At 47.1% G+C, this 26,799-nt stretch overlaps 1 protein-coding gene across 1 annotated transcript in view; it reads right to left on the bottom strand.

Annotated features, from left to right (window-relative positions):
* Positions 1 to 6,534: 6,534 nt before the first annotated feature.
* Positions 6,535 to 26,799, bottom strand: part of LOC126030152 (F-box/LRR-repeat protein 12-like) — a 78,446-nt gene continuing 58,181 nt past the window's right edge. The window contains exons 7-8 of the mRNA XM_049788335.1: positions 14,381 to 14,462; positions 6,535 to 6,639 (exon numbers count right to left, since the gene is read on the bottom strand). Of these exons, the coding sequence (XP_049644292.1) occupies positions 6,535 to 6,639; positions 14,381 to 14,462 (187 nt within the window). The remainder of the gene's footprint in view (positions 6,640 to 14,380; positions 14,463 to 26,799) is intronic.

Consider the following 26,799-nt stretch of genomic DNA (forward strand, 5'->3'; position numbering starts at 1 on the left):
ACTCTCAAACTGTTTCAATATTTTTCTGCACAAAGAACAAAATTCTTGAAGGCTGATTAATATCACCAGAAGCACATGGTGTTAGCTGTACATGAGATTATATATATATTGCTGCTCTTTTGGCTAAAAGGAGCATTTTTTCTCACACTGAGTGAAGACTCAAGTTGGAAAGGTAGGGAGGGATTCTGTCTCTCCCTCTGGCTTTTTCTGGAATGACACTGACTATGTTGAGATGACATATTTCAAACCTTCATTGTGGGGAGCCAGAGAGATAACATGGAGGTAGGGCATTTGCCTTGCATACAGAGGATGGTGGTTCGAATTTTGGCATCCCATATGGTCCCCCGAGCCTGCCAGGAGAAATTTCTGAGCATAGAGCCAGGAGGAACCCCTGAGCGCTGGCAGGTGTGAACCAAAAACAAAAACAAAAAAAAAGTAATAATAGTTGCTGCAAGTCAGCCCCTGAAGAGGTTGACTGATGAAGGGATGGAGGATGAGGTCTTTCCCCTTCAGCTCGGAGCACTCATCTGCCACCCTGTCTAGCCGACCGGTTTGAGGTGAAACGGCGGGTAAGCAGCTCGCAGACAGTAAGGCATGTGGAAATATTAGCTTTATTCGGTGGACAATACTGAAGTCCAAAGACTCAGCCTCCGTTCCAGCAAAAAGCCTCTAGCCTTCCACAGACCCTTGTTTTTTTGTTTTTTTTGTTTTTTTTTTTTTTTTGGTTTTGGGGCCACACCCGGTAACGCTCAGGGGTTACTTCTGGCTATGTGCTCAGAAGTTGCTCCTGGCTTGGGGGACCATATGGGACACCGGGGGATCGAACCGAGGTCCGTCCAAGGCCAGCGCAGGCAAGGCAGGCACCTTACCTTTAGCGCCACCGCCCAGCCCCAGACCCTTGTTTTTATCCCCCAGAATCAGGTACCACCCAATAGTGGGATCAGATACCACCCAATGGTGGAAGCAGAATCAGGTACCACCCTAGAGTGGGGGCAGAATGCCAGGTCACACTCTAGGGTAGGGCACAATCACCGATCAGGGTAGGGTCAGTAACATCCCCTAAAATATTTACATACACAACAATAGTAATAATAAAATCAACTTCAAGCTCTCACTGATACACCTTCCAAAGTGGGTTCTGATCTGAGTTTATTTTGTGAGAGTGATATTTTTCTGAGTGTTTTTAGTTCAATCCCCCATGAATTCTTGTATCATGCTTATTAATAATTATGTCAACAATTATAATTCTGACCATTATACTCCATGCCAATTAGCACTGAGAAAATGCTTTTTGATAAATAACAAACCAAACAAGCAAACACAAAGTTTGCATTGATTTCCCATTTCCAGTATGTTGATTGAAATCCACTTGCAGGCTGGTTTGCCTAGCTGATCTCTGTTCTGGTTTAACATTTCTTTTCTTTCTTTCTTTTTTTTTTAATTTTATTGTGACTGAAGTGCATTACACAGAATTATTTACGGTACATAGTGACAATGAATGAGGCATTCCCACCACCAGTGTTGTCCTCCCTCTACCTCTGTTCCCAGCATGCATCCCATATCTCCCTCCTTTACCCCCTCCAGATACTAGTGTAACTGGTCTCCACTTTACAGCTTGTTGTAGATTGGGAATCTATTCTGTTGTCGTTGACTTTGGGTTTGGTGTTCCAGTCTGGTCATTTTTTATTTTCACTACATGTTCATATGACTGGTCCTGGTATCATCATTTCCCCCCTCAATTTATGAGGCTGAATGATTCAATTTATGCTATTCTTGGTCTTGAGTTTGGGATATGATTTGCGGCATTTCGGAGTCCTGTAGTGTCCTTGAGCTGGGGGTTTTGCTGAAGCTGATTCCGGTATCAGCAACAGTCCACGATTTGATGGGGGTGAGAAGGACCACGAAGCTTGAGTCAGCAGGCATGTTGGTTGTGGCTTCTTGCTGAGACACGAAATGGGGGGTCGAGAGGGTGTCTTTCATTGTGGAGCTGGATGGTGGTCTGTTGGGACAGGAGGTCGGTCTTGGTACTTAAGGAGTTAAGAACAGTACAAGAGGAACGGAACTCCTGGCATGTGGGGTCTCTGAGCCCAGCTGGAGCCTCTGCAGTTTGTGGATGCATAGGGGAGGAGTTTTCCTCCACCCCCATCCCCCCAGGGCCCAGGTTGCCAGGTCTGGCCCTGAAGGCCATTCCGGCATGGGGGGGGGGGATCTAGCCCTTCCCTCCCCCACTAAGTGATCAGTCCAGGGGGTCTTTGGCTAGCTGTCCAACCCAGGTCCCCCAACATACCAGTACAAGAGGAACAGAACTCCTGGCATGTGGGATCTCTCAGCATTTCTTTTCTTTTCTTTTCTTTTGTGTGTGTGTGTGTGTGTGTGTGTGTGTGTGTGTGTGTGTGTGTGTGTGGTTTTTGGGTCACACCCAGCAGTGCTCAGGGGTTTTTCCTGGCTCTGTTCTCAGAAATCGCTCCTGGCAGGCACGGGGGACGCCGGGATTCGAACCGATGACCTTCTGCATGAAAGGTAAGTGCCTTACCTCCATGCTATCTCTCTGGCCCCAGCATTTCTTTTCTTTATCTTTTTTTCTTTTTTCTTTTCTTGGTTTTGGCCCACACCTTGTGACTCTCTGGGGCCACTACTGGCTGTGTGCTCAGAAATCGCTCCTGGCTTGGGGATGACAGAGGTCCGTCCTGGGTCAGCCTCGTGCAAGGCAAACACCCTACATTATTGCTGTGGCCCTGGTTTAGCATTTCTGAACAGGTGTAGAGACATCCCAGGAGATTCTACCAGCAATATGGATCCCTGGATCATTGGAATGAGAGAACAAACAGGGAGGAAGCGGGAACTTGCTTCAGTACTCTGCGCACCTGGGGAAAGTGCCAGTGTGGTTTTCATACCTCTTGCTTTGTGTCTTCTACCAATGTTGCCCTCTTAGTGAAAACTTGCACTTTGAAGACCCCAAAACTATGTCTTAGGCTATGAACTTTGAGGCATGAGAGAGGAAAGAAAATCATTTGCCTGTCATATGTGAACATGTAACATTTTATATAGGATGTAAGTCTATACAATATCTGCCTAGGTAAGATGAAATATACGTATTTTATAGTATAATGTGTTTAAATGTTACATCAACTATATAATAAATATATTTTATATGCTAAATATAATGTGTATATTTAAATATAAGTGTTCTGTAATCGATTTTGCAATTAAGATAGCACGATACCTTTGTCAACTAGCGGGGTGCCAGCAGCTGGGGGCTCCTTGGCCAGCGGAGACCCCCGGGCAGAGGCGGTGATTCCTCCGGCCTCGGGCTCCCGCGACCGACCGCGTCGTTCGCTCGCGCCTGGGCCGCGTCTTCGGACGGGCCTCCCTCCGCTGGGCTCCGGGGCTGCTCAGCTGACCGGCCCGCCCGCTCCGGGGAGCCCCTCTAGGCGCCGCCGCCTTCGGCTCCCCACCTCGGCCGGCCTCCCTTAGACCCCAGTGTCGGCGATCTCAGGACTTCCTCCGGGCTCTGCGCTCAGAAATCGCTCTGGCAGGCTCTGGGGACGCTGTGGGATGTCGGGGATCAACAAGGCAAACGCCCCACTGCTGAGCTATCGCTCTGGCAAAGAACAGAAATCGCTCCTGACTTCTGGGATGGGGCCCCATATGGGACACCGGGGGATCGAAGGATGAGAAAATATTTTTTTTTGGTTTTTGGTTTTGGGGTCACACCCAGCGGTGCTCAGGGGTGACTCCTGGCTGTCTGCTCAGAAATAGCTCCTGGCAGGCACCAGGGACCATATGGGACACCGGGATTCGAACCAACCACCCTTGGTCCTGGATCGGCTGCTTGCAAGGCAAACACCTCTGTGCTATCTCTCCGGGCCTAGATGAGAGAATCTTAAAGAGACTTAATGCTTCCTTGAGTGACCCCCAATTCAGTGGTTTCCAGGAACTTCCCACCCAGGGGGGATAATGTGCTAAAAAACCTCACAGGACTCAGGGGAAACAATTGACTTTCTATGAGTGATGAGGATATCATGTAGAACCTAATTGACTATTGTTTTAATATAAATTAATGAGTCCTAGAGTAGGTAGAAGGATGGTGAGCCCTTTCTGGGCTCAATCCGGCTCCTGCAGCCCCTACCAACTGACAGGTCTGAAGGTTGCAGGATGAGGGCGGAGAGATTCCCAAAGCAGTCAGATGAAGCTCCAGGAGTCAGCCAGCTTTATTTCACGGTCCCTACCGCAATGCACACCGCCTCACATGGCCTCTATACTAAGCCTTTTCCTAGCAGCTCCTTCTCTACTCCTTCTGGCTCTCTCGGCCTCTGTCTCCCTTTCAGCAGCTTTTTCCAGGCTTCCTACCTGACTTTTTCCCCCTTTGCTGAAGGTACTGCTGCTGCTTCTTTGATGATGCTCAATTCTGATGCTGAATCTGATGCTGAATCTCGCTTCGGCCCATTTTTCACTTCTCTCTCTGATGCTCCTTCTTAATCCCTCTCTCCTCCCATCCAGACTCCTCTACCCACCCATTCCAGATGTGGGAGTTCTGATGATTCAGGTGGGAAAAATAAGACATTGGGGAAGGAGATACCTACAGTTCATTTTTTAGAAATAGAGATTTAATATGAAAGGACAATTGACCACATCATTAGCCCTTGATAACTGGACTCAGAACCCACCCACTCATTCTCCAGGGGTCAAAGGGTGGGTAGGAGAAAGCTGAAGCCTCTAACCAGGTTGGCTTCCTCTGATGACAAGTCCCCATCCTGAAGATGACTGTTAAGTTGCCTCATTCTCATACTCAGATTTGGCTAAAAGTGTTCTCTCTAAACATCTAAAGATACCCCCATTCTTCAGAATATTCTGCTTTTGTGAGCTCTGTTAAGAACCAGAAAATTGGGCCTGGAGAGATAGCACACAGGCATTTGCCTTGCAAGCAGCCGATCCAGGACCAAAGGTGGTTGGTTCGAATCCCCGTGTCCCATATGGTCCCCCGTGCCTGCCAGGAACTATTTCTGAGCAGACAGCCAAGAGTAACCCCTGAGCACCTCGGGTGGGCCCAAAAACCAAAAAAAAAAAAAAAAGAACCAGAAAATTTTCAACTATAGTTTGTATTATATCAAAATGGTCCATCTTCCATGATTAAGTGATGGATAACAAAGTTATGGATGTCAAAGTTTATGGAAATTGAAGTCTATTTCACCATGGGTTGTTGTGTGTCTACAGTCACCTGTTCTCGAGGTGTTAGTAAAATGGAAGTAGGACCTGCCTAGTTAGTTCTCTTATCTGGCTTTGGAACAGACCAAACTCTTCTAGTTCTGAATGCCAATAGATCTTTGCTATAGTTTATAGTGTATAAGTATTAATATGCTATAGAGCTCAGTAATGTTCAAATCTTTTCATGTTTTAATCTTTTTCCCCATTAATTAATAACAATTGAAACTTAAGAGTACCCATATAGTATGGTAATTCGTTTTGTTATAATTATTTAAAACAAATCTATTTAATGCTGAATAATCAAGGTCCTTGGTAAATTGAGCATGTTAATTCACTTTCAATCTTTCTGAAATAAGTAATCCATAAATGAAAAAATATTCAAATTTTTTATTTGAAATTTGGAAATTGTACCTGGGAATTCCCTTACTTAGTAGTATCCAACAGAAGGTGTTTGAGAGAGGGATCCTCAAAGTCTTTAAACAGGGGGCCAGTCCACTGTCCCTCAGATATTGAAGGACTGGACTAGAGTTCAAAGAAAATCCAACTATGAACAATAGTGGCCCATGGGCTGTAGTGTGAGGAGTCCAGAGACAGAGAGGAGGAGGGGAGTCAGTGTGGACCCATTGCAGACATGTGCACTGTGGGCCTGGGTCGAGTTGGCCGCTAAGCAGGACGGACACCAGCGGTAAAAAAAACCCTGGCAGGGAGCAATTTCTGAGTGTAGAGCCAGGAGTAACCCCTGAGTGCTGCTGGCTATGACCCAAAAATGAAACAAAACAAAACAAAAAAAAAAAAAACACCTGGCAGGATGGATGAACATCCTTGGAGAAACAAATGTGGCCCATGGGCCATAGTTTAAGAATCCCTGACAGAGAATTCTGTCCTTCAAATACTGTGAATGGACTTCATAAACTGGAGCCGGCAAGATGTTCTGAGGCTGAGGTGCTGGGAGGCCAAAGCCTGTGAGTGCCTCAATGAACCACCTGGGACTGTGGATTAAGAAATTCCTCAGTGGCACCCGGGGGTTCTCTATTGACACGCACCCCTAAAGTGTTGGGTACATCCTGGCCAGATGACAATGATGGACCTCTTACGCTGCAGGACATGAAATATTCTTCAAATGAGTCATACTGGATGCTGTCAGATTCTAAGAGGATGGCAGTGCCCTAGAATTCTATGACAAAACAAAGGAGATTGACATAGGCCCATGCTGCCTGGCAACCACAGCAGAGGCAGAATGTTTTCTTTCCCCTCAGCTGGACTAGGCCTAGGGCAGGCCCAACTACTCCCCTCAAGAAGGGAAACACACACATCTGTAGCCTTGTTCATTCAGACAAGGGGGACGTCATAGCTGTGCATCTCCAGCAGGTGCATGGTGTGAGGCAGGCTGGTCCTGAGGATGAGCGGCAGGTAGACCATGCGCCTGGTCAGATGCTGAAAATGGGGTCATTTGTGGTCAAACTCCTTGAAGAGCCCTGGCAGCATCACTAGGATTGTAGAACCCAAAATCCAATCTCCGTGAAGATGAGAGTGAGAGAGGAATCGATATGCCATGAAGAACTGGCCCCTTATTCTTGGCCATGTACTGGGAGAGGCAGAGAGGAGAGGAGGCAGGTAAGAGATGAGCCGGTGCCCCCTTGTGGCTGTGAGATGAGATGGGTAGCCCCCCCATATATACATAAGAGCCCAGCTGCTTTCTCCTTCCCCTGGGAGAGTTTTGTGGCCTTGAATATCTATCTTCCCTCTCTCCCCAAGGTATCATGCCACTCCCCTGAAATTCTGCCTTTCCCCAATAAGGAAACATGTTTCCTCCCCCATATTTATCTCTGTCATAGTACGCTGAGGACTCACACATATGGTGGCCTCCAATGTTGTCCCCAGTCCATCAAAGATTGTTGTGGTGTTCAAAAACAACCCCCTAAAATGGCATGCTGGAGTAATAGCACAGAGGGGTGGGTCTTGCATGCAGTTGACCCAGGTTCGATTCTCAGCATCCCTTATAATCCTCCAAACCTGTCAGGAGTGATTTCTAAGCTCAGAGCCAGGGGGAACCCCTGAAGCTGCCAGTTGTGGTCCAAAAAACAATCTAAAAAATATCCAGGGGCCAGGCAGCCAGTTCATCAGCTGTGGCAAGAGCTTGACACTCACCACAATGTCCAGCGCAGTCGTTTTCTCTGGTCATCACTGGGAGTGCCCTCCTGATATACCAACCTGATAATCCCCTGAGAACTGCCTGGCATGGTTCAAACTGCCCTTCCCAAAGTATATAAAAACTTTAAGAGATAGCACAGTGGCGTTTGCCTTGCAAGCAGCCGATCCAGGACCAAAGGTGGTTGGTTCGAATACCGGTGTCCCATATGGTCCCCGTGCCTGCCAGGAGCTATTTCTGAGCAGAGAGCCAGGAGTAACCCCTGAGCATCGCCGGGTGTGACCCAAAAACCAAAAAAAAAAAAAAAAAAAAAAAAAAAAAACCTTTAAGATTTTTCGTTTTGTTGGCCCTAAGAGGAAGAGCTCAGGCTTTCTTTCAGCTCAAGACTGTCGGGGATGCCAGGGCTGTCCTTCCAGGCAAGTTCCCCTTTCCTTTTGCGATTCCTCCAGGCCTAGATATGAATTTATTTGGCTTTGGGACAATCTAGGCCATGTTCAGACGACTCTCTGGGTACTTGGGATTCCTGAACCTGGATCTGCCACCTACCCTGCAAGTGCTTCCTCCCCGTCCTATCGCTCCAGCCCAATTTTTATTCTTTCTGTTGCGAAAGTTGCAGTGGATATGGTGGTTGGCTGCCCTGCTCGGGAGATCGATTCTCTCTGGACGCTAGTTGGGCCCTGGCATTCATTTCGCCAGGAAGATGCGCCCCTAACACCCGATTATAGTGGCAGGGACAGAAGCAACAGAACGACCCCCCCTCGGGTCTAGGCAAGCCCAGGGAGCCCCCAGGAACCCAGGAGTTGCAATCCTGGCTCGCTTGGAGTCACCATCAGCCCCCTCAGGCAGGTCCAAGGTGATCCTGGGAGAGATCCGGGAACACGGGTCACAGGGCGCTTTGGGAGCCTGAGAGCCTGAGACGGAGCCTTGCAAAGCCCGGTGGAAATGCCAATGGCTACTGGGTGCAGAGGAATAGCTGGAGAAAGAGGAGGAGCCTGGCAAGATTGGGAGGTGGGACCAAGCAATAGCACAGTGGTAGTGCATTGATTTGCCTTCCATGCAGCCTAAACCGGGTCACACCCGGGTTCAATTCCCCGCATCCCATATGGTCTTCGAACCTATACCAGGAGGGATGTCTGAGCTCAGGGCCAGCAGGAACCCTCGAGCACCGCTGGATGTGGTCCAAATATCAAACCAAACCAACCCAACCAACCAACCAACCAACAAACAAACAAACAAAAAAAAAGGTAAAAGAAAGTACATGAGGGGGGCCAGAGAGATAGCATGGAGGTAAGGCGTTTGCCTTTCATGCAGGAGGTCATCAGTTCGAATCCCGGCGTCCCATATGGTTCCCCGTGCCTGCCAGGAGCAATTTCTGAGCATGGAGCCAGGAATAACCCGAGCACTGCCGGGTGTGACCCAAAAACACACACAAAAAAAAAAAAAAGAAAAAAGAAAGTACATGAGGAAGGCACTGGCCTTGCACGCAGCCAATTAGGGCTCAGTTCCCCAATATCATAGATGGTCCTCTGAGCCCTGGCAGGTGTGACCCCTGAATTCAGAACTAGAAATAAGCCTGGAGCACCACCAGCTGTATCAACCAACCACTCCCACAAAGATGCATATTGTCCTTAGTAAAAAAGCAAATTAGAAAGAAAGCGGTGCAATATAACCCCATAACGAGCCTAGGATACAAAAGGAAGACAAGAAAATGGCCTTTTCCCTCCCTCCCCTGTATTGCTGTTGTATAGCAGGAAGGCATGTGGTGGTGGTGGTGGCAGAATACGTGCTCAATGGAGTCACTCACACGGTCCTGGTGTTCACAACTTGCTTAAAGCCTCCTATGGGCGCAGCCACCAAGCGTGGCTCACCCTGGTCCTGTGGGGTGCTCACACCGAGTGCTCAAAGTGCCAGGGTTGCCCACTATACTAGAGTCCCTTTCATTGCTGTGCTTGCACAAACGCAACATGCACCGGCAATCACACATTCTTCTGGGGTGGCAGGGTGGGGTGAGGGTTGCGACATCAGAGTTAGGCGTCTGTCCTTACCTCGGTGTGTGTGGGTAGCACTGGGGGATTGGCCCCGGCGGCTTAGGCTTTGCCAATAGGTCTTTGGACAGATATCTTTCCAACCCTCTGGCCCATTCAGACATTTTCGAGCCAAGAATTGCTCCCCCAGCAAGTCCAGCTTTGGGATGGCTCATGCACACACATACAGATACATACACATAGTGTGTGTAAAAATAGTCATGCATGACCCTTTGTGGAAGCCCTGACACAGAATGGTGAGAAAAGCTGCAAACAGCTATAAAGAGGACCATCTATTGTAGGCAATGGAGCTGTGGTATCTCAACAACATTTCCTGATATGAAACTGCAGGGATTCGTTTTGCAGATTCCAGAAGGCCAAATCACAGACCAAAGTGGTGTCCCCAAGTGGTGTTGCAGGGCCCGGATGGATAGCACAGCGGCGTTTGCCTTGCAAGCAGCCGATCCAGGACCAAAGGTGATTGGTTTGAATCCCGGTGTCCCATATGGTCCCCCGTGCCTGCCAGGAACTATTTCTGAGCAGACAGCCAGGAGTAACCCCTGAGCACCGCCGGGTGTGGCCCAAAAACAAAAACAAAAACAAAAAACAAAAAAAAAGTGGTGTTGCGGATTCAACACCCTCCCCCCTGACTATTTCTAAAGACTATAAAAAGAGACACCTTTGTTGAGCTTAGATGTATTCCCTTAACAGCAATGGCTTTTTTTTTTTCTTTTCTTTTTTTTTTTTTTTTGTGGTTACTGGGTCACATCAAGCAGCGTTCAGGGACTACTCCTGACTCTATGTTTAGAAATCACCCCGAGCAGGCCCGGGAACCATATGAGATGCTGGGATTTGAACCACTGTCCTTCTGCATGCAAGGCAAATGCCCTACCTCCATGCTATCTCTGCAGCCCAGTTATAACTCTTTTTGAATATCCTCTTATATAGTGACAATTTTGCCCAATGTTTTTCTTCTTTCTTCTTTCTGATCTGTTCAATAAGGAATTCTGGTAGAAGAGTCTCTGTTTAGAGTTCATGGTAGAACCAAGTTATGGAAATTGTTGGACTTGTTCCTTCGGTCCCCAGATGCACCAATAATATCTTGTGGCATTGTTCCTCTTTTGCACAGGCACATTAAAATGAGAAAATATTATATGTGCAAACAAGTTTTTATCTAATAAAGATAGGAACATAAATTTTGTAATGCAGTTAGGCCTTATACCCTGAACATTGGCATCATAACTTGGCTCAGGCCTCAGAAGAATGGGCATTGCCCATACACCCCTGAACCATGGATACCATCTATGGAAACAACCACAATTGTCTGTAATATCACCAGGAAGCAAATCTCTACCAGGGAAGACCCTACCGATGCTCTGGCACTGACTTACTCCATAGAGCGTTCTCTTAACACCTAGTCGACTTAGCAACAGCAACAACCTGCTTGCAGGGCAGGGCTCTCTGAATCTAATGGTGAGGTGAAACTAGAGGACGCTCCACATCATCTTAACTTCAATGAAGGAAATGCACAGAAATCAGAATCTTTAACTACAGGAACTTGACACCAACAACAGCAATGGTGTGAAAAAAATTTCACCGGGACCACAAAGAATGACTCAGGGGTTGGACAACCGAGTATGCCTAGAACCCAGAGTCGGTCTTATGCCAGAAAACTTCAGGGGTAATGTCTCCTTGTATTTAAGCCAAGGGTTTTTTTTTTCCATTTTCCCCATATTTTGCTGGGCCTATGCAAACAACAACAATTGCCACTCTCACACCATTATTATTGTATTTTTTAACTCTTATCCTTTAAAAAAAAAAGAGAAAAGCTTACTACTTAAAAAAAAAAAAGTAACTATAGTAAAATGCTTGTCTCGCATACAGGCAGGGGATGGGAAGGAGGGAGGGGAGCATTGATAGTGGGAATGTTGTGCAAGTGAAGGGGAGTGTTCTGTTAATGACTGAAACCCAACTACAATCGTGTTTGTAATCATGGCGCTTAAAGAGTTTATATTTAAAAAAAAATGAAGCTGTATTATATCCATGCAAAATGTGTCTTTGCAGAGATCAGCGCGATGGAACAGCAGAGAGGGCCTTAGCCTTGTATGTGGCCAACCTGGGTGTGATCCTGGCACCCTCTTTGATACTGGCACCCCACTATCAGGAGTGATCCCTGACAATAGCTAGATGTAGCCCCCCAAATTAACCAAAAATAGTGTCTTCACAACAGATAAGACAGATGACACATGACAAGTAAATCTCAAAGAAATGTTTTACGTTTCCTTTAATATGTTCATTTGAAATCATTTTAAACAAAAACTGTGAACACAGTTAAATACAGGATTATCAAATATTCTTCACCCAGTCATCCCCAGGGATTGATTATATTTCCCAGCTCCACAGAACAGTCATCCAACCAGGGCACAGCTAGGACCAACATGTTCTTCTGTGGGTTCTCCCAGAAACACATTCTGCTTTGGAGAAGGAAATTCAACAGGTCTGAGTGGACTGGATGAGAAGGTCGAGGACCCTCTTTTCCCAATTCACTGGGCCATCCCCACAGTTGAGATACTAAACTGTTTCCTTGCAAAGGAAAGAAAACACTCTTCTAGAACCCACAGTAGGGAAGGCATGTGCCTTGCACAGAGCCAGGAGTAAGCCCTGAGCACCAACAGGTACTGCCCAAATTAATTTTTCTTTCAAACACACACACACACACACACACACACACGTGTGGTCATTTTCTTCCGGCTCCTGACCGGCTCCTGTCATGCAGTTATATTCCTCATAAAATCATAGGAACAACTAGATTTAAAAAAAAAAAGGGGGGGGCTTCAGACTGCAGAGTGGGGAGGGTGTGGCCAATCTGGGTTTGACTGCCAGGACCCCCAATATCTGAAGTAAAAGACCTTAGGAATGTCAGGTTAACCTTCCTGCCCTAAGAAAAATAAAAAAAGATTTGTTAAAAGAAGGTTCAGTGCTTCTCCCTGATGACCCTAGAGAAGGGACAGACATAGAAATAGGAAAGTGACATTCTCTCGTGATGTCTGGTGCTTGTGCTTTTTGTTCTCTGAAGAACCCAGTGATGTTCAGCATGATGTCTCTAAGAGTAGGGGTAGGAGACTGGGGTCTACTGGCCTGAGATGGCAGAGTTTGAGCCAGGCTAGTTGGGGATTTGGGGGGGAGGGGGGAACTTGGCATCTTAAAAGAGCCCCAAAGAGTGAGCATGCAGCCATGACTTGAGCTTTGCTTAGAAGTCGTGTTATCCTTACTCTGGGGGTCATCTTAGATGGGGGACAGGGTATGATGAGGCCTCTGTGCCCCAATGGAGTTCCCCACAAGGAACACCCTCATTTTTCATCAGCCATCTTAGTCTCGAGGAAATAATTCCAGAGCATCACACCACTGTGAAACAATGAGAGTTTGGAGGTGCATCTTAGCGTTTTGTTGGGGTGGTGCTTTTAATTTGTGATGGGTGCCCAGAGGCTGTTCCCAGCTCAGTAGTTGGTGCTGGGTGGGAGGAGCCAAGCTGAGACCCTCACATGCAAAAAAAAAAAAAAAAGCCTGAGCTCAGCTCTTGTTCAGTCTGAGAGAAAAAGAAGTGGGCTGTTATTTGTTTTTTTAGCTTTTTCCAAGAAACCACCTAGAAATAGGTTACTGCAGGGAATGCTGCAGTTCAAGAAAGTCCTGAACCATGCACGTTCTGAACAGCTACCTGTTGGGGCCCTTTTTCCCATCTCTTAACCCAATTCCTGATCTGCAGGCCAGTCACAAAGTAGAGGGACACAGATTGAGCCATGAAAATACAGAAATGTCCCATGAAAATACCACACAACAGGACTGGGTTTTTGCATCAGGGCCTCAAGAGGAACCTTCAAACTGAACTGCGGGGTTCAGCAGGAGTGAAAGGGGGTGCACAGGGCAAGATGCTCAGTCCTATCCCTGGTTCCTTGGAATTGTGCTCAGACCTTCAATTTGGAGGAGCAAGAACTGGCCATCTGAGCAGTTATCGCAAAGAAATGCAGAGAGGGGAAGACCCGGGCAAAAAAAAAAAAAAAAAAAAAGAAATGCAGAGAAAGGAGGCTCGCACCAAAGTATCTTCTGTCAAGAAAGAGGTACCAAGGAACCCATGGGCCTCAGATTTCCTCGTTTTAATAATTGTGAACCAATCTATTGAAGCACGCAGGGAAGAAGGGATGATTAAACTAATCAAACAGTCCATTGGAGCGAGTGTCACATTGAGAACCCAAAATCCAGAATTGAGACCAGTCTCAGAATTCAGAGAGTGAGTAGGTGGGTAGGTGGGACGCTATCACACCAGAGTTTTGTCCAGAGCAAGCAAATGGGTTTGTTCAGCGTTGAGAAAAGACTGCCTTATAGTTTAAGTGTGAAGGCGCTTGTCTTGCCATCAGGGCAATCCTCTGGTCTAAGGACTCCCAGATTCTTATAGTCCCTGGTCAGCCAGAAGAGGGGTCTGTCTCTTTAAGGGTTAGTCAGGTAGAAGGGGAACCTTGTAACTGCCATTTGGGTCCAGTTAGCTGAGGACTAGATAAAGCTTGATGGGGCCTGCCTCTGCTAGATGGTTGCCTCCAAATTGCTGAAGCAACTGTTTGCTGGATTCTCTGCTTTTGTTGCCTTTACTGCCTGTTCTGTTTCATTCCCTCTGGTCCTCTCCCTGCCTGACTCCTCCTGGTGCCAACCTTAGGCCCCTCTCTCTCCCTCTTTACTCTTAGAGGCTCAGCTTAACAAGATGGAAAATACAGCCCAAGAAAATTGGGAAACCAAGCACAGAAAGACAAAATGAGCTTTCTTGCTCTGCAAATCCTTTAATCTATTTTTCTCTCTCCCCACTCTCTAAGTGCTCTCTCCCCACTCATTTAGCTTAGCAACTGGAGTGTCTTGCTCACTGCTCTCATGCCCCATGGCTAAGAATACCTTAGCTGGAAGACACTGGAGGAGAATGACTTGGTCTAATTCCTACTCCAGAAGCCAGAAAACTCACATTTCCCAAAGGTACCGCTGCCTCCACCAGTGCCATGTAGAAATACAGGATGGGGACAGGGTTGAGGGATCCGGAGATGTTCCTGCTTAAAATTAAGGAACCCGTTTCAGACATGGAGGAGAGCAGATAGAGAAGGAATGTTTTTGTGAGCGTTCAAAGAAGGTGCCTGTGTCCATGGTCTTCCCAATTTTTTTTTTCTCAGAAAGACTAGTGGCTGACTCACCATGGACTATTCAATCTGATCTCAGCCCTGCCTGGAAGGAGCCAGGAAAAAAAGATGCAAATCCAATGCTTAGGTTCTGAGTGCATGAAGAAAACTGAGAGGATATTGAGAGAACTTTCAGAATTGGCTCAAATCACACTATGAGTGCAGTAGAGAAAAAGAAAAGCCTAAAGACTGTCCAGAAACTCAAAAGGAAGAAGGCACATAATATATACACAAGGAGAATGGAGTTTCGACACGCATCCCTGAATAAACCCAGGAACTCAAATTGTTCACGAGCCTTGATGGGGTAGCAGAGTCAGTTATATGGGGGTGATAAAAGATGAGAAATCCACAGCATACCCCACAGGCACAGAGAATCCCATCATGTTGACCCTCTCTCTTCTATTTCTCTCTCAGAACCTAGGAATTTCCTATGGATCCTTGAGATGTAGGTGCATCCCTGAGTGTCTGCACCAATCCCTGTCCCCACCTGTCACTCATGAAGTTCATAAAAACATTTCCCTCTTCTGAGGTAGCATAAAGAAACACATTTGTGGGTATTGGTATCTGATTCTTGCCCTGTCTTGCAGCAGGCAGGGATGAGAGTAGGACTGGGAGGCAGACCTTGGGTGACTTATGAGGTCCCTAGAATCAGAAAAAAAGATGTAGTCGGGCCTGGAGAGATAGCACAGCGGTGTTTGCCTTGCAAGCAGCTGATCCAGGACCTAAGGTGGTTGGTTCAAATCCTGGTGTCCCATATGGTCCCCCGTGCCTGCCAGGAGCTATTTCTGAGCAGAGAGCCAGGAGTAACCCCTGAGCATCGCCGGGTGTGGCCCAAAAACCAAAAAAAAAAAAAAAAAAAGATGTAGTCCAGTAAGGACCAAACAACTGCTACCAGTCCCTGACGCTACAGACTGGGGAAGCCAACAAACAGTTCAAACGTGCGGGGCCCTGGATTCCGGACCCCACCTGAACCAACATTTACCAGGGAAAAGTCTGATATAAACAGTCTCTGCTCCCTGAACTGAAAGTCCTTTTTTTCTTGACAATACACTAGCAATGGGACTCTTCGCTTGCAAAGGGCCCAGAAAGATAATTTGGAAAAAAGTACCACCAGAGGCACAGAGAAATCTGGTATGACCTTCAGTCTTCTGCTCTGTGGGTAAGGAGTGGTGGGGGTTATCTGTGTGAAATCCTCCTTCCAGCTCCATTCTAATGCTGCCTATAGAGTTTGACTTAAAGTGGGGAATTTCCTTGCTTGTCCATCATGAGAGTTCTAACTATTCCAATGTCTCTCTCCTCACTCCTATTTCTTCCATGAAAATGGTTTCTAGGGGCCGGGCGGTGGCGCTGGAGGTAAGGTGCCTGCCTTGCCTGCGCTAGCCTAGGACGGACCGCGGTTCGATCCCCCGGCGTCCCATATGGTCCCCCAAGAAGCCAGGAGCAACTTCTGAGCGCATAGCCAGGAGTAACCCCTGAGCGTCACAGGGTGTGGCCCAAAAAAAAAACCAAAAAAAAAAAAAAAAAAAAAAAAGAAAATGGTTTCTAGTCAGACTTCACCAAATGTTCTTTTCTGCAATCTCAAGACAAAAAAAAATGCTAAGCTCGAGCAGAGAGAAGGACCAACCCTGGCTGAAGTGGACAGTTCCCACTTCCTGGGGAGGGGGGGGGAATACAAGTAGAGTCTAATCTTTTTGAGTTGAATAAACGGAATCAGGACCAAAGCATTGTCGGTCCCCTTCTACCCCGAGAAATATATCTGACATCAAAATGAAGAGTTAGCACAGCGGGGAAGATTCTTTTGCCTTATATGCGCATGAATCTCTGGCAGCCAATAGGGTCCCCCTCACATGGGGGATCACCGGTCAGAGCTAAGCCCTGAGCATCCACTGTGTGTGGCCCCAAGACAATACAGAAACAGTCATTCCATTTTGATCCTCAGTAAAAAAAAAAAAAAAAGTGCTCCCAGACTGAGCACTTGACCAGAGGCTTGTCTAGTATTTTCATGGGAAGGTTTGACTATTCAGACGAAAAAAAGCACCTCCCTTTCCTCTGTCTCATCTGGGGGGAACCAATTCTTCCAGTGTGTTGTCCTTTGCAGTGACCGCTGATTGGCTGCTTGGCCCTTAGGGGAAAACTTCCAGGTGGAACTTATTTGCTGGCCAGTGTGAGGAAACTCCCAGGAAGAGCTGATTGGCTTGCTGGCCAGTGTAGTGAAAGCCTTGACTTCTTCAGGATCACAGACTGAGTGGGTTTGGGGACAGTATTTGTGCAAAGCTTGGGGCCAGACTGCAGCTGTGTCCCCAATGTCACGTATGTGGGCTGTCACGTGGGGGGTGCCATCATCTCCCTTTTGGGGGGTAACTTGAAGATAACGAACAAGCAGAAGTTACGAACTTCCTGCTGTGCTGCAGGAAGTCCTTGTCTGGACACTATGTGTGAAACGGGAGCAAGCTACTGGTCAGGCTTCTCAAGGTTTTCAGTTCCTAGAACTGAAAAGAACTAGAACTTGAAAGAAGCTACCATCCTTCCCGAGACACATGTCAAAATGTGGGCAGAGCCATTTTGAAAAAAATCCCCAAAAAGTTGGAGCCAGAGAGATAGCACAGAGGTAGGGCATTTGTTTTGCACGCTGCTAAACCAGGGAACTTTATTATCCAAATAGAAAGTTCTACCATCAACAACAAAACAAACAAAAGAAATGCCCTTCAAAGACAGAGAGAAGACAAGGACTTTAGATTAACATCTTAGTCTCATTAGAATCTGGCCCTGCGTTTGCCTTGCAAGCAGCCGATCCAGGACCAGAGGTGGTTGGTTCGAATCCCGGTGTCCCATATGATCCCCCGTGCCTGCCAGGAGCTATTTCTGAGCAGACAGCCAGGAGTAACCCCTGAGCACCGCCGGGTGTGACCCAAAAACCAAAAAAAAAAAAAAAAAAGAATCTGGCCCTGAAATAGAAAAATCAAAGGATATTTTGTTGAAGTGCAGGCAAAGTTGCATCAGTAAACAGGGTTTTCTAGAAAAAAAAACCCTGTAGCCCATATTATCTAGGATAATGAGAACCAAATGAGTTTATGACATGCAAACTCCAGAAAGACACAAAAGAAAGGATTGGATGAACCCCAGAAGATGCACCTAAGATTTATATGAGTCCTCCAAAACACCTACACCCTGATTGGGATTGACGTTGAAGTACCAAAAGCCTGTTAAAGAAAACTACTTTGTACCACAGGAACAATTCATTTCAAACAAAAGCACAATTTCCAAAGAACAGAGTGAGCTGCATTTTTGAAGATGTGGTTGCTAAACCACTGAATAGACAGGAGAAAGAGCCTGTGAGCAAAAACAGAACATGGCTGAAGGAAATCAACACCAACCCCAACCTCACCCAGGTCCCCAGAAAAGAGAGGAGCCACTTTGCATGATGAATTCATTTGGACCAAGGAGATAAAAAAAAAAAAAAAACATCTGATAGGACCACCACCACCCCCTAAAGAAAAAACAAATGGAGAATTTTAAGATAATTCCAAGACTGGGTTACAGTTATCCAAAGTCCCAGATTTATCAACACCAATATATACTGGAGCCATCTTTAGCTATAGCTCTAGTGAAGTATAATTAATATATTATGAAATGCAGGAAACTGTGCACCTGTGAGTGTAGGCCTGAAGGAACTTTAGAATTGAATCCACTGAGTCATTAATGGTAGGGACTTCTCTTATGGTGTCTCCACCCAGCCCAGGCAAGCACCAACTTTTGTCTGTCTAGCTTTGCCTAGGGAGAAGTGAGAGGGAGTGAAGTCTCCACTTGATCGCCATTTTTGACTTCATCTCTTTCATGCAGGATTTGACCAAGATGGTCCACATTGTGGCATGTGTTTGGGCTTCAGTTTAATGTAATATCCTTACATTGTCATGCTCCTGGACTCTCAGTATTTTCCCACATCAGAGCTAGTTAACTTGCCTTTGTGGACAAGAGCTGGAGAGATACACTGAGGTGAGGTGGGGGGTAAGCAGCTTCCCTTGCATGTAGCAGGGATGCAGTTCAATTCCCGCCGACACTTTTTTTTTTTTTTTTTGGTATTTGAGCCAAACCTGGTGACACACGGGTTACTCCTGGCTACATGCTCAGAAATCTCTCCTGGCTCAGGGGACCATATAGGACGCTGGGGGATCAAACTACAGTCCATCCTAGACTAGAGTGGGCAAGGTAGATGCCTTACTCCTTGTGCCACCGCTCCATGCCCCCCCATCACTTCTATTTCCATACTTCGCTGGTATTTTAACACTCCCTGGAATCCTGGAAATGTTTAAGAACCTTGGTTGGGGGGCCGGAGAGATAGCATGGAGGTAAGGCGTTTGCCTTTCATGCAGGAGGTCATCAGTTCGAATCCCGGCGTCCCATATGGTCCCCTGTGCCTGCCAGGAGCAATTTCTGAGCACAGAGCCAGGAATAACCCCTGAGCACTGCCGGGTGTGACCCAAAAACCACAAAAAAAAAAAAAAAAAGAACCTTGGTTGGGATGACAATTGTAGAGATTTAAATATTTGTTAAATCTCACCCACCTAAACTTTTGAGGTGGCGTGTTTTTTTTAATATATATATTGTACTGCAACTTACATTCTGAGGAAAAATGGACAAATATGTACTTGCAATAATATTGCAAAGAAATGCAATATTACAGACAACTGGTCTACCAGTAGACCACATGCCCCGATAAAGCAGCCACCTTAATCCTTTCTGGTCAACTTTGTCCCCACGTTTGGTACACTTGTCTGACTCAAGAGGTTTAAATAGGGAAGAAAACAAAGGGCTGGAGGAATCTGCATTTTAAATATTAAAAATTAAGTATTGAATTATTTGGGGTATTTTGAAGGGCACAGCCAACTATTCTAAGTCACCTGGCTCTGTGCTCAGGGGACTCTAATGGGGAACCAGGCATCAAATATATCTAAGCATCTAGATATATAAACTATAAGAGGAGCAAGTGCCTTCATACAGTATTACCTCTCTGGCCCCCTCCTCTGTCTTAATTATGAAGCATTAGTCTATTCTATTTGTTTGAGGACCTCAACTACTTGTGGTCAGGACTTAACTCCTGGCTCTATGCTCAGAAATCATTCCTGGTTTTGTGGTATCAGGGACTGAACCTAGGTCAGCTATGTGCAGGACAAAAGCTCTTGCTACTACAGTCCCTATCTCTCTAGCCTGGTGAAACTACTTGGACACATCAGCCCAAATAACAGAATGGCAGAGTCCAGAAAGCAAAATGCATGGCACAGGAAAAAGTAAATGAGATTGGTACCAAAGTGGTGGCACAGCGTTATGGCATCAACCATATAATGGGAAATATTTCTGAAAAAATTTTGTGACTGTTTGGGGACATGCTCAGATGATCTCAGGGCTGAGGCCTGGCTCTGTGCTCATGGAATCTATCCTGGTGAAATGCAGGGGGCCCTAGAGGATTCAGGGAGTCAAATTTGGTTCAGCTGCCTGTATGAGTGCTCCAGTTTCCCAGAAGATTTTTTTTTTTAGAAAGATGTAGAAATGTCTTTTGTGAAGTGAAGCCAGGAACAAAGTCTGTGACTCCTGTCTCCTGTGCTTTTCTGTCTTGGTAAAGTCAGCCACAAAGTACCAGCACAAATACTAAATGCTCCAACAAAATCCCAGGGACTGAATGTCAAGAGATCACATAGCTGGAAAAATATACCCTCCTCCCACCAAGTAATGGGGAAATGTTTGGGATTTTACACGAAGGACAGGGCTTGGTGAAATTTCAATGAAGTCCTATTTCAAAGGGGTCCAATGAACATCACCATAATGAGCTAAGAACGTCCATCTGAGGTACGTCAGATGAGATTTTAAACTCCAAGAACACCAAATGGATGCACCTTCAATTACCCACCCACTGGACTGTGCCCAAAGGAGGAGCCTGACCAAGACCTGACAGGCTTACATTTGAAAACAACAGCTGGAAATCCAGGACTTTTGATTTCCACGTCCAGGAAGGACACCGCCAATGAAAAGCAACTCTTTGCTGACCACACGGACCTGGTTCCTCTCCCATGCTGCATCTCTGTCTAGAAGTTCCCATTCCAATCAGTAACGTCTCCCAATAGAGGCTGTTCATATCTTCTAGGCAGTAGGCCTCAAGGTTCCCAGCACCCCAATAGTCAGGAAATGGGTGTATCGTCTCTGCCCACAGATACATACAGTGCTCGAGCAGTCGATTAGAGCCTCTCCATCCATGGTACACTGCAGCCATGCCAGCTCCAGTCTCTCCCCAGTATAGGGGTCTCACCAGCAAAATCAAGGGAAATTTCCAGCGATGAATTTGGCCACTGACTAAGCACAAAAACTCTCCATCCTGGTCTCCTTGGTTCCTTGATGGACAGATTATTCCTCCTGAAGACAGAGGCGATTCTGTAGATATATCACTGTGTATTTCCTGTGAGAGAGAGAGAGAGAGAGAGAGAGAGAGAGAGAGAGAGAGAGCGAGAGAGAGAGAGAGAGAGAGAGAGAGAGAGAGAGAGAGAGAGTGTCAGTCTGTCTCCTGAGTAAAAACCATAATCAGATCTTCAATGGTGATGCTCATGGCTTTCTTCCAGCATCAGTTTTCCTGGGTCAGAGAGATATGTGGTGACCTGAAGCAAAGCTGTCTTGCAAGGTCACACATGCATCCCAGATCCCTTCTCTTCATGGCTGTTCTTGACTGTGTAATGTGCCCTGGGTGGGTGACAAGAAGGTAGCAGAAAGAGTCAAGTTAGAATTGGTTCCAATTTCTACTCAATTCAAATCAGGTGGGTTGTGTGTGTGTGTGTGTGTGTGTGTGTGTGTGTGTGTGTGTGTGTGTGTGTGTGTGTGACCCGTCAGTGCTCAGGAGTTACTCCTGGCTCTATGCTCAGAAATCGCTCATGGCAGGCTCTGGGGACCATATGGGATGCTGGGATTCGAATCACCATCCTTCTGCATGCAAGGCAAATGCCCTACATCCATGCTATCTCTCCAGCTCCTCAAATCAGGTTTTTATTTCTTTTATTCATTGTACCTGCTGTTAATAGAACCAGTGAGATCTCTTAAGAGTTTGGAAAACTAGCACTGCAGCTAAGGCACTTGCCTTGCACATGGTTGATCAGGGTTCAATCTCTCACACCCCCATCAAGTTCCCTAAGCCCAACCAGGAGTGACCCCTGAGCACTGACAGCTGTGGTTCCCCCACCCCACCTCCCAAAAATTAGTGAGCATAGGGCCTGAGTAATAGCACAGTGATAAGGCATTTGCCTTGCACATGGCCAACCCAGGATGGACCTGGGTTAGATCTTCGGCATCCCATATGGTTCCTTGTGCCTCCTAGGCATCATTTCTGTGTGCAGAGCCAGGAGTAATCCCTGAGCACTGCCGGTTTAACCCAATCCCCTCACACACACACACACACACACACACACACACACACACACACACACACACACACACACACAAAACCAAGAGATAAACCAAAAATAAAAAAATTATATATGTAATGAAAGATCTCTCACTTTTTTTTTTTTTTTTTTTTTTTTTTGGTTTTTGGGTCTCACCCAGCAGTGCTCAGGGGTTATTCCTGGCTCCATGCTCAGAAATTGCTCCTGGCAAGCACAGGGGACCATATGGGACGCCGGGATTCAAACCATGAACCTTCTGCATGAAAGGCAAACGCCTTACCTTCATGCTATCTCTCCAGCCCCAGATCTCTCACTTTCTAAAGATTTTAAGCCCACAGGAATTTGGCTCATTGGAAAAATCTGCACTTCTTTTTGATATTCAAGATCATTACCTGGGGCCGGAGAGATAGCATGGAGGTAAGGCCTTTCATGCAGAAGGTCATTAGTTCGAATCCCAGCATCCCATATGGTTCCCTGAGACTGCCAGGAGCAATTTCTGAGCATAGAGCCAGGAGTAACCCCTGAGCACTGCTGGGTGTGACCCAAAAAACAAACAAACAAAAAAAATCATTACCTTTTTGCAAGCACATAAGCATCTTCAAGCTTCTGTCCTGCTTGGAGACCTTTCCAAGAAGAATTTTCTGCCAGACAGCCCATTTGCAGCTCTATATGTCATAAGCCTTCTTGATATGCTTATTTTTTTCCTTGAGAACTTTTTTAATTATATGATGGGGCTAGGAAGACCCAGTATCAGTAGCAGAACACATGCTTTGCAGGCTGGAGCCCCTGAGTTTGATCGTCTTCAGAGCATACTATTAAAAAAAAATGGAAAAATAAACCCACATTTAACATTGGGCCTCTTGAAAAGAAAGAAATTGGAGGCCAGAGAGATAGGGCAGCAGATAGGGCATTTGCATTTGCTTTGCATGTGGCTAACCTGGGTTCTCTCTCTCCAAGACACTGGCACCATTTATGGTTTCCTGAACCCTGCCAGAAGTGACCCCTGAACATCACTTGGTGTTATCCAGAACTTTCCCCCTCAAAATAGAGTTTGCTGGAAGGGTGGATAAGTACATCAGGAGAGGCACTTGCCTTGCATCTGTCTGACTGGAGTTCAAACCCAAGCATCTCATATGGTCCCCCCCAAGACTTCTAGGAGTAATTTCTGAGCACAGCGCCAGGAGTAAGACCTGAGCTCAGTTGGATGTAGTCCAAAAATATTCCAAAGAAGAAAATTCACAAATGAAAAGGTGAGGTCAGGGGCCTTAATGATTGCATAGAGGTACTGCATTTTGGGTGGGTGGGTGGTTTTGGTTTTTGGGCCACACTCAGCAGTGCTCAGGGATTACACCTGGCTCTGCACTCAGAAATTGCTCCTGGCAAGCTCAGGGGACCACAAGGAATGCTGAAGATCAAACCTGGGCTATCCTGGGTTGGCCATGTGCAAGATGCATGCAAGGCAAACACCCTACCACTGTGCTCTCTCCATCCCTCAGGTAAGACTTTTGCCCTGCATGTGGCCAACCAGGAACCTACCTAGGACCTACCCAGTTCAATCCCTGATATCCTAAATGGTTCCCTGAGCCTGGCAGGGAATGGACAGCTTAGCCAGTCCATCAGTTCCATGCCCAATGTCTTAGGAGGGTTGAGGCTGAAGGTATAGCACAAGATGAGGTGGTTACACTGGGGTGCCCACTTCTGATCTCTCTCTTCCCACTGACCCAGCTTATGTCTTCATCCAGTCTCAGTGACACGTTGCTTCCTCCACTGTGATCCTGTGATTTTCAAGAAATAAGTTAGATCAGAGAGGCAGTTGTGGAATTCAGGCACCAACTTGGCATGCAAGGTTGTACTTTGCATCTACCAGGATCTCCGGGAGTGATTCCTGAGCATTATTGGGTAGGGTATCCCCCAAATTAGTCCTGATCATTCAGAGGACTAAACAATATTTCTTCTATTTCATTTGCTTGTGTGGGCACGCCCAGCATGCTCAGGCTTTACTTCTGACTGTGTACCTAGGAATTACTGCTAGAACTACTCAAGAGGCCATGTGGGATGCCAGGGATTGAGTCAGGGTCAACTATGTGTAAGGCAAACATCCTACTTATTGTGCTACTTCTCCAGTGCCTCTATTTCTCTATTAAGAGATCCCATCTACCCGCTGTACTCTCTCTCTCTCTCTCTGGTCCCAATCCGGCCCCTATAATCTTTATATTCAATCACATCCACACTTCTTGGTCCATTGCTCCCAAGACCCTTAGAATTTCCTAAATGGTGAGGATGTAAATAAGTGTCTCTTATGGGACCAGGAAAATATGGCAGATAAGGTACTTTTGCTTTGCATGCAACCAGCACAGGTTTAATCCTTGGCCCCTGTACGTTCCCCCAAAACTACCAGGAATTCAATATATTTTGTTTGTTTTTTGAGCCACCCCATCCCCAGATGGTTCTCAGTGCTTCCTCCTGGCTCTGTTCTCAGGGATCACTCCTGGAAGTTAGGGGTGGAGGTGCCAGGGATCCCAGAAGGGGATGTTGAATCCAAAAGAAGTGCCTTGACCTCTAGAGGTGAGGTGTCTGCCTTGCAAGCGCTAGCGTAGGACAGACCGTGGTTCGATCCCCCGGCGTCCCATATGGTCCCCCCAAGCCAGGGGCGATTTCTGAGCGCATAGCCAGGAGTAACCCCTAAGCGTCAAAAGGGTGTGGCCCAAACACCAAAAAAAAAGAAGTGCCTTGACTATCTCTCGGGTCCACTTGGGGTTCAGATGCTGACTGCATTGCCATCTCCCCGTGGTTTAATCTGGTTGCATTTGGGGATTGAAACATGTCATCTTATTTCTCGCCCTTCACCCCAAGTCCCTGCTGTGCTCGCCAAGTACCTTCCTTCAAGGCCCCCCACAAGGCTGTACAACATCCATCAGTCAAGAAAGTTCACATGGGTGGGGAGCCTCTCCCCAAGTGAGTCAATCCCATTTTCGGCCACTACTGTTAGGAAAGCGAGTTGGGAGGTGCTGGGATTTTAAAGTGGAGGACCACAGCACCCTTTGGTCAAGGTGAGGCTGCCTTGGAAACCGCCCCCCCCCCCACCAGCTGGCATTTTTGCCTTTGCTCTTTGGATTTCTTCGGGCACACTCACCCTGACCATCTCCATGAATTCTGTTCTCAAAAGCTTGCTTTAAAAGGAGCCTCACATCGAGTCGAGGATGCTCAGCCAGGAAAAGGAATCAATCATCAGCTTAAGAGGAGGCCGAGGCACGGCCTTGATCGTCAGCTGCAAGGTGCCCCTGAGCCCCAGCAACCGACACAACGCCCAACTGTCTCCCCACCGCCCGGGCCTCGAGACCACCCGCTGTCCCACTCCAGTGCCACCTAGGTCCCAGACTCGGGCCACGCCCCCTGCTTAACCGTCCGAGGACTAGGCCACGCTCCCAAGTGCCTTCACTGGTTCTCTATGACCACGCCCAGGGCTTCATCCTGCCTTGTTGAAGCCCCGCCCCTAGCTGTCACCACGCCCCGCGAGGCCACGCCCTCGATGAGACCCTGCCCCGTTGTAACCTGGTCCTTGTGTCCCTTTTCCCCATCCCAGGAAGACCCACCTGAGCTGCTTGCTTACCTTGCTCCTGCTGAGACCACGAACCCTGGGCTTCGGCTTGCCTTGTAGTTTGGATACCTCCCGGACATTGTATTTTAATTTTTGCCTGAGTCTTCCTTGGAGTATTGAGAGATGAGGGATGTGCGCTGCTGTATGACAAAGCAGAGCCCCATTCTTGCTGTAAATGCCCCTCAAGTTTGCGAGCCTCTCTCTTTTTTGTTTTTGTTTTGGGCCACAACCTGCTGCGCTCAGGGGTGCTCCTGCCTCTGCTCTCAGAAATCGGACCATATGGGAGGCAGAAGATCGAACGCAGGTCCGTCCCTGGACAACAGCGTGCAAGGCAGCCTGGGCCTCTCTGTCCCTTGTCTGTTCACACTTTTAAATTTCTCGGTATTTCCAGCCCAAGCATGGCCAAAGTCATTGAGTCGGTGCTGGGCTCCCACCTCCTGGCGACACACGATACAACCCACCTGGGGCTAGGCCAAGTCTTTTAACACTGCTTTTTTTTTTTTTTTGGGGGGGGGGGTAATATCTAGGCCATAGGTTCCCAAACTGATTTATTTTGATGCACCCTGCGGCCCCCAGGTAAATTTGAGTTTGAGACCACTGCTTTACATGGAAAATAAATGCATTCAATGTCCTTCCACCTCTTACTGCCCCTAAAGATTCTATTCCTTTCTGTTCCCCTTCCAGCACCCCCATATGGGCCACTTTTGGGAACACGGACTTAGGACATTAGGGAAAAACTAGCACCGAATCTGCCCCCCCACCAGACCCAGCCCATATGTGTTCTGCAGTGGGCTAGGCACTGACATTGCATGAGGTCAACCTGAATTCAATCCCCAACACTCCAAAGGGTCCCCAGGACCACACCAGGAGTGATCCCTGAGCACGGAACAAGGGGAGGAACTTCAAAGCAAGAGATCTTCCTCCTGAAGAAGCTGCGAGTCCTCATTTCTTCCCCTTTTCCCTCTCATTGCTGCCCACCAAGACTTGCTGAGTCTGGGAAAGAGCACAGATTGGTTTGTTTTCGCTTTTGATTGCGGAATCAGAGCTTGTGATACTCTGGGGTTTATTCCTAGCTCCATACTCATGAATTTACTCCTGGCAGTGCTCAGGGGGGACCCTATGGGTTGCCGAAAATTGAACCTGGGCCGGCCAACTGCAAGGCAACTGCCCTCCCTGTTGAACTCTCGCTGCATTA

The sequence above is a fragment of the Suncus etruscus genome, chromosome 15, assembly GCF_024139225.1.
Source record: "Suncus etruscus isolate mSunEtr1 chromosome 15, mSunEtr1.pri.cur, whole genome shotgun sequence".
In the NCBI taxonomy this organism is placed as follows: Eukaryota; Metazoa; Chordata; class Mammalia; order Eulipotyphla; family Soricidae; genus Suncus; species Suncus etruscus.